Genomic DNA, 17,575 nt, shown 5'->3' on the forward strand with positions numbered 1-17,575 from the left:
AAGGCAGCCGACCAGTTATGTATTGTGACTCGACAAGCGCTTTGATAAACTTTCTGTTACCGAGGTCTCAGGCAGGCAGCAAAAGCAGGACTGTAATTGAATCCACTGCACAGTACAGGGATATGGGCAGGAGGTCTGGTCTAGAGGGTAGAGCCTCCATTTGCCTGAAGATAACATCCACAAGGTCGCCAGTTCGAGGCCACCGGCACCGTGCGACCTTGAAGCAGCTGGCAAGCTGAGCCGAGCTATTTCCATCTGCTCTGAGCGTGGGAGGATGGAGGCCAGGATGGGGGCCAGATCAGAACAAAACATCTGAATTTGTTGTGGCTCTTGAAAGATAGAGCCTTCTTTCAATTGCAAAAATCCCTCCGGGGATTTAAATTAGCCTGCCTAAAGTCTTGAATAAAGACCAAGAAAGGCGGTATATAAATACCTGTATTATTATTACTATTATATTCAATTTGATGCCATACTGCAGTAGGTTGGCTGACACCATAACTTTATCACTTATTTATTTTTTCATATTTTTATACCACCCTTCCTCCAAGGAGTTCAGGGTGGTATGTACAGTTCCTCTCCTCCTTTTGTCCTCATTACAACCCTGTGATGTAGGTGAGGCTGAGAGAGAGTGACTATCCCAGTCACTTGGCTTAGTATTGGAAGAGGCAGTAATAGTGACAAATACATCTGGGAAATGCTGGCAGATCTGTTGCAAGAAGAAGGGAAAAGCAAACACTATGAAGGAAGTCGCATACACCAAGAATTTGCCAATACCTCAGCTGCTAAAGCATAGGGAGAGCAGCCAACAGGGTATAGACTTCATTTCTAGTGAAGTCATCGTGAATGTCATTGCCAAGAAAAAAAATAAACATTCATAAACATTTTTCCATGGTTTAATGGCAATATTTCTTGCCCAGTCAGGGCTATGCTTTCAAGTAACACTGCCATGCATTTTTGTTCTGCTTCTTCCTGCAGAAATCAGTTCCTGCCGGCATGAATCAAATCCATGTCAAAAGGGAGTTGATCCACTAAATGGATTGAATAAGTCAGTGTCTCTCAAACTGTGGGTCGGGACTCACAAGGCGGGTCATGAGCCAATTTCAGGTGGGTCGCAATTTATTTCAATATCTTATTTTTAATAAATTAGACTTGATGCTACACGGTATGTGACTGCATTTGGGGAAAATGCTACAGATCTCTACTTTTAACAAGCTACTATGTATATGCTTTTAACAACAATAGTCAATGGGGTTTATTCCTGAGTAAGTTGGGATAGAATTGCAGCCTCGGATTATTAAAAATGTTCCTGCTTGATGTCACTTGCAGCCATGACATCACTTTCAGATTAATGACATCCCTTCCGGTGGGTCCTGACAGACTGTCATTATAAAAAGTGAGACCCGGTGCTAAAAAGTTTGAGAACTACTGCAATAAGTGATGGCGACAAAAGAGCAACTATGATGTGCAGCACTTTTTACTGGGTTTGGAAGCAGACTTAAAACCAGTGCAAATAATAACAATAATAATAACTAGGTATTTATATACTACCTTTCTGGTCATCGGATTTCTCCTCTGACTTATTCAAGGCGGTTTACATAGGCAGGCGCTTCTAAATCCCTCAAGGGGATTTTTACAATCACAGAGGTTCTTTCTTTCAAGAACCAACAACATTTCAGAATGGATCTTCCTGGTTTGGTCTCAAATAAACAGCCCAATCCTACCTAACTCCCCATGCTGCCATGCAGTGGTGCTACTGTGGCATACGGAGCATCCTGTGGGGGATTGATCTCTGATGGCCTCCTTGGGGCAATTGAACAATTGTTCTCTTGCTCCAAGGTAGGTTCCTCCCAGCCTGGTTGGTCTGCACAGACCTGCACCAGCAATATCACTGGCACACATCCGCATGGATCTGTGAAGGCACATCAAGTCCTCCTCCCCAACCCTGCCGCCTCCCTGTTCTGGTCATCCCCACGCTGTTCCACCAACCTCCCTCCCACCCACCCTTTCTACCTGAGTCAGCATGCGTCCACTGTCTGTCACTGTGTGGAGCCAGCTGCTCACTGCTTCTGGCAATGGCCAACCTGTGCATTTTGACGCATCACATTTGCGATCGCCAGAAAGCATGTAAAGCCACCAGAACTCTTGTTCTGGCAGCATAACTGGCCCATAGGATTGGTCTGTAGATTTGATACAGCATAATGTGCAACCTAGACAAATGCTGAATGGCAGAACTCAGCATTAGCTCCAGCTGCCAAGTCCTCCTCATCGTCAGCCCCATGTCAAGCTCATTATAGTAACCTAATCTGGAGATTACAAAGTGCGTGAACGAAAGTGACCAAGTCCCTATCAGGAAGGAAAGTTCATCATTAGTTTACTAATGCTGGGGAAAAGTTGGCACAGAGAGATAAGAGAGGTTACGTTGTTTGAGTGATTTGAACAGGGCAGAGACTGAGATACCTTCTCAGCTCACTGTAGGAGCGTGGAAGTATTCACATAAACAGCTACACTGGGTGGGGGGGGGGAGTAAACTCCCCTGGCTGCTCCCCATGGTAAACTACCCCACACAACCCAAAACATTACATTCCACACAAACAGAAGCCTCAGCATTTTAAAGCAGGCGGCTTTGCCAAAATGGAATTGGAAAGTCAGGGAACACTGCCAAAGTCATGAATGGCCACCTTTGTAACTTTGATCTTCCATTTACAATGCACTGCATAGCTACTGGGTTTAAAGCCCCAGAGCAGTTTCCATTAAAGTAAATGGTTTTAGCAGGATCAATGTTAGGCTCTTTCTGAGCAGGCCAGCCACCAGCGTGTGCTCTTCTAATTACCGTTTCAGTTTTGCTGACTACCTCCCTTGGCTGATACCCCTGTGCTGAGCCCAAACATTATAGAGTTTTTGCTTTTTCCAAGAAGCTTGCAACTTGCCCTGACCTCTGTGCACTGCCAAGGTCTTTGCAGGGTGTTCATTCCACAGATACCCAACAAAAGCAGAAGGATGAATAAGAATTAATCAGCCACAGGGTTTTATTGGCACCCAAACATGATGATGCTGACATATATTTATAAACTACACGGTTGAGTGAACAAGTGTGAGTAATGTCCTGATATCACCAGTAGTTCATTCAAACTGTGTTGCGGAGAAACACAAGAAAATAAATAAAATGCTTTCCTAATTGTGACAACTACAATTGGGATGGGAAGCACGTGGGTTTCATATATGAGAGTGTATGAAATCTTTTTTATTATGATTAACGCCTTTTATATTGCCTTGCTACTTGGTCAGGCTACTGTTTTTTCTCTCTGTTGTATGCTGTTTTAAATGCTCCATTTATTAGGAGGGAAAGGCGGGATAAAATCATTTAAAAAATAAATAAAGTAGAAATTCAGGTAAATGATAAGACAAAATATGGTCATATTGAATTTTTCCATTTCTTGACAATCTTAAGCATAAATTTGCATTGGAAACTATTTTCTAACTCTTAAGAAGGGTGTAGACTAGCAGTTAAGAAACTGAGGGTGCAATCCTAACCCCTTATGTCAGTGCTTTCCAGCACTGGCATAGTGGTGCCAATGGGACGTGTGCTACATCCTGCAGTACTCACTGAGTCCTCCTCAAAGTAAGGGAATGTTTGTTCCCTTACCTCAGAGCTGCATTGCCCTTATGTCAGTGCTGGAAAGTCAGGAAGTTCCTGGTTTGATTCTCACCTCTGCCATGAACTCAGTCAATGGCATTAGACAAGCTGCAATATGGGGATAATACTACTTACCTTACAGGGTTGCTGTAAGGACATTGAGATAATTTATGTAAAGCACTTTGTACACTCAGAAAACATTATATAAATACTACTATTATTATTTAACAGATGGATCTTGGATGGAACTAAAAGTCTCAGGGCAATACTGTTAAAAGAATTCCCCTTGAGACAGTATACTTAAAAGTGGGTTCATTTACAAGTTAGTATTGTTTGCTGAACAGCAACGCATTGCATTGGACAGGAGAAGGGTATTGATAACAAACAAATTTTGACTTGTTATTGGGTACAAGACATTTGATCTTAGTGTTTGTGGGGAGGACAACAACATAGGCTAATGCTTAGGATTCTTTTCAAATACTTCTGTTGCTTACAGCAAAGACTTCAGCCAAAAATTAATGCATTTTTTAGGTCAAGTTTCAGTTACTTTGCTCTGCCAAATGCCTTTTTCCCAACAGAGGTCTCAGACCACAAGCTAGCAAATACAGAGTGAGACACTACTCTTCCATAATTTTACCTTACTATTAGAAACCAAGGTGCACTTTACTGGACATCAGAAATCATATGTTGAACATATATGATATAATTTGCAGAGGAGAAATCAACAGGGGTGTGTGTTAACCCTTTTCACCAATCAATTCTCCTCTCAAAATGCCTCCCAGTCTTCTTCTGTTTATTTTACTGTTTCTCTCAATCCAGGATCCAAAATCAAAGGAAGCCCATCTGCTGGAAAAGGGAATTTGTTGGAGAGAATCAGCCAGCACAAAAAGAGTTAGGGCCCAATCCTATTCATTTTTCACTGATGCAGCTGTGCCTACAGGTTGCCCTCTGCATCATGCAGTGGGAGGGCAGTCACGGAAGCCCCTTCAAGGTAAGGGAACATTGTGGCTGCATCAGTGCTGAAAGCTGGGTAGGACTGGGCCCTCAAGCATTTGCCCTACAGATCCTCCCCTGCAAGTGTCTACACGCACATATCCACCACTGCATTAGATAAACAATTATATATTTAGGAAGCTCACGTTTGCTGATATAATTCTGTACTTAAGCCCTTCCTATACGAACACATCAGACTGCAGCTTTTACAAATTCCTGAGCTCAGTGCAGGTCTGCACAACTTGTGACCAAGCAAGCCAAACTCAACCCATCAGTCATGTACGAAAGGCTATCAGGGCCTGAATTGCTACCAGGCTGGAACAGGGGAAAAATAAAAATAAAAAAACCACTGGGGTGGCAGTGTATCAAGCAGCCAGCAGATCACAATACTGTATGTACATGGTAGGACAAATTTGGCTTGATGGATCACAGGTTGTGCAGACGTGTATAAATGCCATCTCTTTCTGTTGTATCAGAAGACCAGAGGAAAATGAAAAAGAAAAGGATTAAAACTGTTGGGTCCATTTTCCATTCTGCCTAATAAAATGCCTGCTTTTATACCCTTTCCTAAAACTTTACTGGTAATTGCCACAGCAAAGCCCTATAAACTCTGTCAAAGGCCAGTGGTTTTAAATCAATGGCCATCTTCTATGCCCACCAAACTACACATACCTGATCGAGATAAATACAGTACCTTGCATACCTGCGGGACCAAAATCTTGCCTGGTGAGGAACACGGCATGGTCATGGTATTCGGCGTGTTCAGGATCTGAACGCTGCTGAGAATGGGCCCAGCGGCATACTTGCTCCAAGCTCCGAGATGGATTCCCTCGCTCTATTAGACTGATTGACTAAAGAAGACAAGAGAAGAAGGGTCCATTCAGGAACATCAAAACTGGCCATGCCAGATTTTAAAATAAGGTACAGCAAGTCTAATTCTAAAATCCCATATGCTTGAACCACTGTACTAGGAGAACCACAAAGGCTTGCAACTATAAGCTTGTGGTTAAATAATAGTACATAGGTGGTTGACAGTGCATTGTTGCATGAACAGCAAAACCAGCATTACATTAGAACTCAAAACATGGTTTCCCATTCACTGAGAAATAAAACTAGCCTTATTCAGACTTTTGCATCTATGCATTCAGCAAAAGGCCTGAAAGGGAATTTAATGCACATGCAGCCTCCACCTTCTCAATCACATGGAAGAGCTTATGCACATACAGCTACACAGGCATAGAGGCAGGGCCAGGAGGTGAAATCCAGCTCCCTCTCCATTGGTTTAGTATACATGTGGAGAAGAAAATCTGAATAGGGCTATCGTTAATGGCAAGAACACAATACACATGCAGAGGCAACATATCTGCACCACTTAGGTCAGGGGTGGGCAAACTTTTAACTTTAGGGATCCTGGACCTTTAACAATTGTGTAGCAGGGAGAATTTCAGCAGTGCTGCACCTGCTGAAATTTCCTCTTTTATACAATTGTTAAAGGTCCAGGATCCCTACAGTTGAAAGTTTGCCCACCTCTGACTTAGGTGGAAAGAAACTGAATGGAACTTACCAATCATAAGATGACAAGTCTTTCCCCAGTATCAAGAGTCTTAACCCAGCTTTCTTCCTGACATGCTACTTTTTGCATTCAAAGAACCCGCTCTTATTTTAAACATTTTGATAGTATTTCGGTGCAATCATATTCTCCCTCCTCCCATCATTGCAGCAACAACAAACAGGCGAACACTGCATTCCATGGAGGGGGTTGACAGACCAGGAGGCTTCAGTGGGGAAAGGGCATTTTAAACCCCTTTACCCCTGCATAAGCCTCCCAACCCACAAGGGGTCTCCCTGGAGCTGCATCAGCAATTTTACCAGCACAGGTCTGAGGAGAGAAAGGGGATGGGGAGGCTGCTTCTAGAGAAGATCTGGTGCAGCCTCTCTGTGATGGATCCTCCCCCTACCACAGCCTCCCCACCATCCGTTAAGACCCTCTCCCTGCCTGGTGCCTCTCCCTCCCCATCCCACCCTCCCACCACCCCCTCCTGCTTCTCCTGTCATCTTACATGCTTCATCAACCGAGGACATCAGCTATGGCAAGAAGGTGCAGACCTTCCTTTTGACGCTCCTGGCAGTATGCTAACTTGCACACTGTCAGAGCACCTTTCGCAACAGGCACTGACTGCTTTACAGCAGCCAGTGCTGTTGCAGCAGCTTCATCACCATTGGGTGGCAAGGTGAAGACTGGGCTCTTTGATAGTAAGATTGTAAGCCACTGAACAAAGTGGGACTTACTGTCGAGTAAACATGCATATGATTGCACTCTAAGATCTCCTATGTGTAGCCTGAAATAGTACCATCTATCCAATGTTGCATGGATTTCTCTGCACATGTAGATCAGCCCTTAACGTTACAGTTTCCGCCTCTGAGAATCCTTCTGATATGAATATAATTCTTTTAAAATATACCATCATTTTAAGCCCAAGATATGTTGATACCAGGCAGAGAATCATTAGTACAAAAAACTATTTTCCCCCCAATGTCATCCTGTTTGAAAGCGTCTTACCTCTTCTGCCTAAATCGCAGGCAAATGCAAGCTTTACGTTATATGAATATTTGTAATGAAATATAAAGTGTAAGCGTGAGTGTGCTTTGTTTACCTGTCTGTATCCCACCATGATCATTCTAACCAGTACAATGTTGATGTGAACACCCAATGATTCATCATGGTAAATTTCATCAACCTAAGGAGAGAGAGAGAAAAAATGGATTCAAGTTATTTATACAATGCTGCTTGGGAGCAAAGTATGGTCCAATCTGCATTTCATTCACCCTTGCGCCATGAATATTTCCCTCATTCACAGTTTCACTTCTGAAAGATAAGAGCTTGACAGTCAATCTACCCAAGGATTCCATGACTGAGCAGAGATTTCCTTCAGCTTTAGCCTGGCTATGATGAAGACAATCACCACTATCTATACAAGAGCACTGAAAAGAACAATGGCGAGACAGCAGGCAAAAATGGCGAGACAAAAATGGCGAGACAGCAGGCAATGGCGAGACTCAGGCAAAAAACAAGACCCCACCCCACCACAACAAGAGGTTTCTTTTCTCCCCAGAGGTATCCATAGTAACTCGAACCTCACCACATAAAAGGCTACAATGCACATATCCACTTTACCACATGAATTCAAAAGGGGGAACATTATCTCATAGTGCAGTGGTTCCCAAACCGTGGGTCAGGACCCACTGGTGGGTCATGACCTGATTTTTGGTGGTTCACCAAAGGGTGATAGAAAGATCAGATAACTAATTGCCTCAAGCCCTTAGGCTATTAAAAAACCAGATACTGTAGCTGTTAATTACCCTGCAAAGAGCTCAGCTCCTGTAGTTTGCAAGCATGTGTAAATATAGGGAGATATATGTTTCAGGGTCTTTTTTCTGATTACTACTACTTACAATAAATATATTTCTTTCTAAATCTCTTTTTCTAAGTCTGGTAAACCTAGGTAGGTCCCGATAGAGTGTGGTTTTAAAAAGTGGGTCCCGGTGCTTAAAAGTTTGGGAACCACTGTCATAGCACCTTATTCAACAAAAACTGTCCTGCAAGTCAACCTTTTATGCAACAAGAAGAATGGCTTACATATGGGACATACACAATTTCCTCTGCAAAGCACCTGGGAAGGAAATGTATCAAGCATGAAAGCAACCCTGAGATTCAAAAACAGGTTTGCAGAGTTTAGCAACACTCCGACCAATGACAGACTGCATATATGACATTCCATTATTGGTTTACTGTACAGCAGCTAAAAACCTTACTTCGTGTTGGTAATGTCCTTAGGAGGTACCAGAGGCCTCCTCTGGGTTGCGCTGGGCCTCCATGGGCCTCGGAATGGCCCGCAGAAGCCTTCTAAAGCTGCAGAAACCAGAAGTAGCTTCCGGATGCTTCTGTGGGTCATTCAGAGGCCCATGGGGGCCTGGCATGACCTGGAGGAGGTCTTTGGGGCCTCCTAAGGACACCACCAACACCCCCAAGGTAAGTTTTTATACATTTTTTCATTAAACGATGACACTGCTTAACAAGGTTACTAGAATGTACAATCAGTCCTGAATCAACACACCCCTTCTTCTTCTTTTATTCTACTTCATTCCCCTTCCTTTCCTGGCCTCAACTGGTAAGGAGGAACACAGTGTCCTGTGTAAAACTGGGAACAGTGCAACATTAAGGCTATAATCCTATATGCACTTACTGGGGTGTACGTTACATTAAACTCAATGGGTCTCACTTCTAAGTGTAGGGCATGTGTATACATATATAGGATTGCACTGTAAAACAATATTTCACTGGCTTTACTGCAGAGAAGGAAAGACTACTATGAAGCAAAACGAAGTGCATGACGACAAGGACAGTGTAACCTTTATATCTTGGTTAATAACACAAAACCCACATGAAAATATTTCTTATTTTTGAAGGACAGTAGAAGGATCCTTGCCTCTTTCAGAAACAAACACTCTTCCAAAGAAATGGCAACAAATAATATTTCTATCCCTCCTCCACACACAAGTATATAAATATTTTTAAAAGTATTCTCAATGGCAACATTTAAACATTACTACATTTCCCCCTCCTTTCCTCCCCTGCCCCTCTGCCAGGTGCTGAAGGAGCATCTTCCTTTACAATAAACAGATCACTCTTGAATAAACAAAATGTACAAATAAGGATACAACGTCAGGTGATGATATCACCAAAAGGAACTGAGAACAGCCGGATTTCCCATGGGCGGTTCGTCAGACATGGAACATTCTGCAAGCATTTAGCAGATAAAGCAGCCAACAACTTCATCCAGCAAAAGGAAACTGTTCACATCCAAATGTTTGCATCTTATTGAAGCTGGAATATCTAAATCGTTTCAGTGTGCAGGAGACCCAAAAGCAGGGTATGAAGCTAATTAGCAAAGCCAATTCAAGAAGGAACCTGGCTAGCATCACACATATATGCATGCATTATAGACTTACAGTTGATTGCCACAACGCTTGCTTGCCACAAGGTAGGACAGGGATCAGCTGCTCCAAGAGCAATGCAGAGCAAGAGCAATGCTCCAAGAGCAAGCTTCACCGGGATGAGCACTAGGCAAGTGATGCCTAGACTTTGCTTGCTGAACACAGTTCATCCTAAGAATTTAAGAACAGCCCCACTGGATCAGGCCATAGGCCCATCTAGTCCAGCTTCCTGTATCTCACAGCGGCCCACCACATGCCCCAGGGAGCACACCAGATAACAAGAGACCTCATCCTGGTGCCTTCCCTTGCATCTGACATAGCCCATTTCTAAAATCAGGAGGTTGCACATACGCATCATGGCTTGTAACCCATAATGGATTTTTCCTCCAGAAACTTGTCCAATCCCCTTTTAAAGGCGACCAGGCCAGATGCCATCACCACATCCTGTGGCAAGGAGTTCCAAAGACCAATCACACACTGAGTAAAGAAATACTTTCTTTTGTCTGTCCTAGCTCTCCCAACACTCGATTTGAGTGGATGTCCCCTGGTTCTGGTGTTATGTGAGAGTGTAAAGAGCATCTCTCTAACCACTTTATCTTTCCCATGCATAATTTTGTATGTCTGAATCATGTCCCCCCCTCAGGCGTCTCTTTTCTAGGCTGAAGAGGCCCAAACGCCGTAGCCTTTCCTCATAAGGAAGGTGCCCCAGCCCAGTAATCATCTTAGTTGCTCTCTTTTGCACCTTTTCCATTTCCACTATGTCTTTTTTGAGATGCGGTGACCAAAACTGGACGCAATACTCCAGGTGTGGCCTTACCATCGATTTGTACAACGGCATTATAATATTAGCCGTTTTGTTCTCAATACCTTTTCTAATGATCCCAAGCATAGAATTGGCCTTCTTTACTGCCACCGCACATTGGGTCGACACTTTCATTGACCTGTCCACCACCACCTCAAGATCTCTCTCCTGATCTGCCACAGGCAGCTCAGAACCCATTAGCCTATATGTGAAGTTTTGATTTCTTTTGCCCCAATGTGCAAGACTTTACACTTACTTGCATGCATGCATAAGTGTGCTTCTGAATATGCATTGTCCTCTCTGAATCTGGCAGTCTATGATCCACTTGATTGTGTCCTCTGTGATGTTGATAAGTATGGCCATGGATATATTGGGAAAGAAGCTTTTGTTGGCTGTTTCCTAGCTTTGAGGTCTACTAGAGACTGAGTGGTGTTTCATGTAGATAATGCATATTGGCAAGAACTCATGCGGTGTGGAAAATTGCAGTTCTTGATTTCTGTTTGTGCCCACTTTTCAACCACTAAAATATATCCAGCTCACATATTTAAACTATTCATAGTCTGGAAATCCTATGACTACATGCAGGAAAAATATTTCTGACAGAGATATGTGGAAAATATTTAAATGAACTTGTTTGCTTGCTAGTTATTAGGTTTGCCTTCACTCTTCAAAGGAAAAATCTACTTCTAATTTATGTTTGATAATTCCTATAAATATATGCAGCTGTGATTAGTAAGAGAAAAGGCACTCTTCAGCAGGGCCTGTTTTAAAGTGGTCTGTGGTCTGTCTGCATTTGGACAGCTAAGACAGACAGAATTGAGGAGTCATACATATGTCAATAAAGGTTTTGTATGGCTTGCCGAGAACATCTGCATTTGCAGAAAAAGAGTGTACATGGATGGTCAAATCAACTTCCCTTGCCCATCCCTAAACCTCTCTCCTTAAAATCATATAATCTGTAGAAATTGCCATGTATATTACCTAAGTGATGACTTGGAAACATCTGATGGCTAATATTATAATGCCGTTGTACAAATCGATGGTAAGGCCACACCTGGAGTATTGCGTCCAGTTCTGGCCACCACATCTCAAAAAAGACATAGTGGAAATGGAAAAGGTGCAAAAGAGAGCGACTAAGATGATTACAGGGCTGGGGCACCTTCCTTATGAGGAAAGGCTACGGCGTTTGGGCCTCTTCAGCCTAGAAAAGAGACGCCTCAGAGGGACATGATTGAGACATACAAAATTGTGCAGGGGATAGACATAGTGGATAGGGAGATGCTCTTTACACTTTCACATAACACCAGAACCAGGGGACATCCGCTAAAATTGAGTGTAAGGAGAGTTAGGACAGACAAAAGAAAATATTTCTTTACTCAGCGTGTGATTGGTCTTTGGAACTCCTTGCCGCAGGATGTGGTGATGGCATCTGGCCTGGTCGCCTTTAAAAGGGGATTGGACAAGTTTCTGGAGGAAAAATTCATTATGGGTTACAAGCCATGATGCGTATGTGCAACCTCCTGATTTTAGAAATGGGCTATGTCAGAATGCCAATGCAAGGGAAGGCACCAGGATGCAGGTCTCTTGTTAAATGGTGTGCTCCCTGGGGCATTTGGTGAGCCGCTGTGAGATACAGGAAGCTGGACTAGATGACCCTATGGCCTGATCCAGTGGGGTTGTTCTTATGTTCTTATGCAAGTTTGTTCCCAACAGGACTGGAAGACATGCAGATAGAGCGAGCAAGTACGCTGAATACATAGTTTCCAGTACTGATTTCTCTATCCAACAACTGGGGCTGCAGTTCCTGGAACTGCATTGGGAACTGCGTATGCTGCTCCAAACAGATGGTCAAGTTATCAGTTGGGGCAGCAACAATCACCTGTTTGGAAGGAGGAACCAAATCCAGATCTCTCTCCCCTCTTCTGCACACAAGTGACTGACATTGCCAAAGAGCAGAGAAACTGCCAACTATTGGATAGTTGGATACTGCTGGGTATACCCTAAATCAGCGTCTGGATAACAGACATCTATACACCAATCTCTCTGGATTTGGGCCAAAATTTGCCACAGAGTACAGGGAAGTGGCATTTTCTAGGACATGTTGGTCCCATGATACATATATTCTCTGTAGTTATATAGTTATTGAATAAATTCATATACTCACTTCACACAAAAAATCCAAAGAGTGTTACCCATTTGCATTATCATGCGTTTGACTCCAGAAAGTAAAAATAGGTAGTAGAAGGAACAGACCAGTGAGCAGCTTGCCTTTGAGAAGCAAACAATGCCTTTTGCAGGGGGAAGGGGATGAGAAGAGAACAAGAATTTTAATAGCAGTGACTGTGCAAGCTCCTCTCTGAATCTCTGACAGCCCTGACCTGAAATGCCTTCAGAAAACTTTGGCAGCTTACAAACAAAACCTTGACCGGGTTGGCCTCAGTCTGAGTCAAGGAAAAGGGAAAAGAATAAGAGGAAAGAGAGCAAAACTTCAAGCTAAGCAAACAAAAGTTAGCTGCCAATTGGTAGCACTTTGCTTCGCTCTGCATTGCGAAATAATTCCTTGTCTCATCTCTCCACACCTCAAAGGGGATTAAATGCTTGCTGTACATGCATATGATCTTAATTTATTCTGAAGCTGAAGTGGCGGGCAGAAAAAATCCTTGGCCACCATCCTCTATAGCAAGGGTCTCCAGACTTTTTGGACAGAGGGCTGCATGAAATATCTGGCGCAGTGCTGAGGGCCGGAAAAAAATATAAATATAAGATTTAAATAAATAAATTAGAGATGGAACTTAGATGAATGAATAAATGAATGAGTGGGCTCATTCACTCAGCCTCTCCGGCCCCCAGAACACCCTCCAGACACAATCTGAGCACAGCTCTGGTCATGTTCAGTCGAGTGGGCCAGAGGCTTTCAGGGGACAAGAGGCTGGTTGCAGGCCGGAAAGAGGCTCGCTGCAGACCGCATCTGGCCCCTAGGCCGGGGTTTGGAGACCCATGCTCTATAGGTGAAGCCGCCATGCTCTTCTTTCTCCAGTTAATGAGAAAGATAGAGTTACGTGTACAGCAAAGTACCAGGGAGCCTGCTCAAGTCTGCTCCGAATGGAATAGCAAAGTCACAACTGCAGGCAGCAACAAGCCATTCATTCACCTGATTCTCTGTGCCTAGACAATATGTCCACTCCTGGAAAGGGGAAATTAGTGTTTCTTGTATGCAGATGTGGGGAGCAAGTCAACATGTCATGTGGAGTCAACATCTCCACATGACAGACACCTGCTCCATAAAAGTTTTTTAAAAGCGCTACAATGCATAGGAACAGGTGGCGCAAAAACCTAATTCTTGGATCCCTGAAGCAGTTTGTGCAGCCAGTTCTTTTAAGCTGCTGACAACTAAGGGAGGAACCTCCTAAATTCTAATTTTAATTTCACCTTGAATACTATGAAATACCAATCTATGCAAAATGTAGATATAGAACACTTGCGAACTTCATGACCCCAACAGTGACTTTGTGGACACCATAGCAAAAAGGGCTAAGGGAGTTTCATATCTCAGGCAAGTAGCGGGACTTAGAAGTAGGTCTCAAAAATGATGTCACTTCATCATGTCCTCTTCTAGCTTGTAGGTGGCAGATATGCAGAATCAGTGCATGTAACAGCTTCAAAACAGGAGCATTCAGAAGTGACCAAAGAAACACCAGAATACAATGCGTGCCATGGACTGGCATACGTAACACTACCACAGGAAAATGGACACTATCCATCTTCTCTGATATCCAGGTGTTGCTAATCAGGGCCTATTCAGACATAATAAACTATGGTTTAATGTGAAACTTAAACACTGGGACTATGGCAAAGGATTGAATGCAAATGAGGGACTGTATGGCTTGCATTAACCATGGTAAAGTGTTACATTGGCACAAATCAGGCTAGCACAGCCTCCCCAGTCCCCAGAACACCCTCTGGAGATGAGGGAAGCACAGCTCCCCTCGCCTCCAGAGGGTCCATGTAGGACCAACCAACGGGGTTTGGAAACCCACGGATACCAAAATCTGTGGATCCTGAATCTGCAGATACTCTGGGCCCACCTGTACATCCAAACCCTGTATTACTAGGTTACTACAAATTATACTTTCTTGCTAAATCAGCCCTGTACAATTGAAGAATATGCATGCTTGCACTATGTGCATGTCTCAACTCTTCCTCCCTTCCCTTAATCATTGGGAGGACAGATGTCTGAATCACCCTGACACACACACACACACACACACACACACACACACAGAGAGAGAGAGAGAGAGAGAGAGAGAGAGAGAGAGAGCACGAAACCTCCTTAGCAGCACACATAGAAAGATATTTCAAACAAACACTCTCCCCTATCAATAAGAGATATAACTGAGGAATTGAGACGAGCACACACACATCATTAATCACATGGGGCTGGTTTGGTCAGGAAAGTATCATTCAGATTGGCCCATTATAAGAACTTCAAATATTGTTTCATGCACGTAATTCTGTTTAAGCCATTTCTGCCCAACACTGCATATACACAACATGGATCAAATCTGTACACCTGTGGGCTGGGCAAAAATGGGTTTTAACTCTGAATATACTGTTTCATATATGTAATTCATCACTCTGGCAGCAATTTTCAACCAGTGTGCTGTGGTATCTTCAGTGGCGAAGCTAATGATCTTGTAGCCCAAAACGATGCCCTGGAAGTATTGTCACAACCGGAAGTGATGTCATACCCAGGCTTTTGGAAAAAGTGAAAATCAGGGGGAAACCTGTCTCCTATCCCCAGAAGCTTCACCACTCACTTGCTCTGCTGCCTCCCCCCAACTAGTGGAATAGCTTAGGCATCTATCTGCTACCTGGGGTCAAAGATGATTTTGTAGCACCCCATAATAAAATCAAATTTAATTAATTAAGTAAATCAGGGTGCCCCTTATTGGTTAGAGACACTTCGCTGGGGTGAAGAGGAACAGTTATTCTCCCCCTGCTAAATATAAGAGGAACACCACTTTCAAAAGTGCCTCTTTACCAAGTTAGCAGGGGTAACTATATTATGACACATGGAAATGAGAGCTGACTCATATTAATACCTTACAAGTTCCATGCTGTATCGTAACAACATCTCATTGGCTGTCAGAACAATCAGTCTCATAGGCCAGTTTTGAGTTAAGGAAATCCATTTTTTGTTCCACAAGGCAGTTGTGTTTTCATTTTCTGGTTAATTGGCCACAACTTTTGATAGAATACAGATATTCCAATGAAGTTTATTTCATTGCATTCTGCAATAAATTACCTTTCCAATGATATATAACAGGGGTGTCCAAGGTTTTTGGCAGGAGGGCCACATCATCTCTCTGACACTGTGTCGGGGGCCGGGGGGGAAAAAGAATTTATTTACATTTAAAAATTTAAATAAATTTACATACATTTACATAAATAAATATATTAAAGATGAACTTATATGAATGCATGAAGGTCTTGCAATACAAGGCCTATAAAAGGCCTTGCACAAAGCAAGGCTGGCCTTTCCTTTGCTGCTGCTCCTGCATCACAGACATGAAACAGTAAGCAGTGGAGGGAGCCCTCAACCCACAGCTCACGCAAGAGGTCAAACAGTCACCCTTACGCTGACAGCAGTTGCGTTGGGCCAGTGCAGGCTCCAACAAATCTCCGGAAAGCCAGAGGCTCATTGGAGACTGGGGGCTCCTTGAGGACCACACTGAGAGGCCTCGAGGGTCACATGTGGCCTCAGGGCAGGGGTTTGGCCACCCCTGATATATAACATGATTGTATTATTTATACATACCAATTTTTTCACAATTTTGGCCACTAGTGTCAAGCTCAACTTGTTGCCTTCCTAAAGCTTGTTGCCTGGTCTACCCCTGCACCCTCTTAGCTATGCCACCGGGTATCTTAGTGTGCCACGAATTGTCCACAGGTGTGCCACAGGAGTTTAGAGAAGAAGAAGAAGTTTATTAGTAGGGCCATTGGGGGATTTGATTCCCCCACCTGCAGTTTGGTATGCCTTGTCAATTGTCAAAAAAATTGATGGTGTGCCTTGACAATTTTACCACCTTGTTAGTGTGCTGTGAGATGAAAAAAGGTTGAAAATCGCTGCTCCAAGGTGAATATTTAGGGGAAATTATCACCAAGGGAGTATAGTGGAGGTCACAATAAGGTGAGAGGGGAAGCCGTATTCCCAGCAAGCAGTCCAGAGCCCACAAAGCCTTAATCTACACTTACAATCAGTGGAGAAAGATTTCATTAATGATTTCACTCAGCACAAATCTTTCTGAAGAACAGATTACACTCACAAAACAAAACAAATATTTAAACTGCAGTATCAAACCCCAGCTAATAAATGTGTCGTGCACCCTGTGGGGGTCTTGCAGGTTGCCTGACCTGGGACCCTGAGATCCCCAATGCCAACCTGTTTGGTCATTCTTCCATTGTTACCAAACCCTAGCTTGTCAGGGCCTCACTCTCTGCAAAGCCTGGAGGGATTAGAGAATAATAGGAACAGTCCCTTCCAGGTTCTCAACCCCAGAGTCTGGTTTTAGTCTCTGGTAATTTAAGGCAGGATTGAAGTAGAAACTGCTCACTTCCATTTGAAGATTGAAGTCTTCAAATAAAAACTGGGTTTATTTACAAACAACTCTCCTTTCAGTGAACTTCTAAGAGTTCAGCAATGTGATTCAACAGTGATATAACTGTGTTTCAGTTCCACACTGAAGTGCTAGGAGCTTATACAGTTTGGGGCCGCTTTGATCCTCTCCCTTCCAGCTGGCCATTTGGGAGGGAATTTCAAACCAAACTGCTCTGCCTGCACTTGTTTAACAGTCCAATTATATGAAGGATTGGGCTGCCATACAAAGACTAAAGTGGAAGTGACTTGCCTTCTGATGGAGTACACAGTGCTGGACTAGGTAAGGTAGTCATGGGGGCAGGGGTGGTTTTGGAGGGGGCAGACAAGGGGTGAAACTGGGCAGGGAGGTGGCAGATCCATCACAATGGCATGCACCAGATCCTATCTCCTCCACTGAGGAGTTCCCCACCCCTTTTCTCTCTGTGGACATACACCACCAAAAGTGGATGTCCATGGAGACCCATAGGCAACCCCAGGGCTTAGTAGGATGCTA

General features: G+C 43.5%; 1 protein-coding gene across 3 annotated transcripts in view; it reads right to left on the bottom strand.

Annotated features, from left to right (window-relative positions):
• The window catches only part of ADAMTS14 (ADAM metallopeptidase with thrombospondin type 1 motif 14), a 94,808-nt gene that overhangs the window by 31,998 nt on the left and 45,235 nt on the right, over positions 1-17,575 (bottom strand). For 2 of the 3 annotated variants that reach the window (XM_066622256.1, XM_066622258.1), the window contains exons 5-6: positions 7,282-7,365; positions 5,322-5,478 (exon numbers count right to left, since the gene is read on the bottom strand). In XM_066622256.1, coding sequence (XP_066478353.1) covers positions 5,322-5,478; positions 7,282-7,365 — 241 coding nt within the window. The remainder of the gene's footprint in view (positions 1-5,321; positions 5,479-7,281; positions 7,366-17,575) is intronic. The other variant, XM_066622257.1, reaches the window with a different exon arrangement.

The sequence above is a fragment of the Tiliqua scincoides genome, chromosome 3, assembly GCF_035046505.1.
Source record: "Tiliqua scincoides isolate rTilSci1 chromosome 3, rTilSci1.hap2, whole genome shotgun sequence".
NCBI classification, from domain to species: domain Eukaryota; kingdom Metazoa; phylum Chordata; class Lepidosauria; order Squamata; family Scincidae; genus Tiliqua; species Tiliqua scincoides.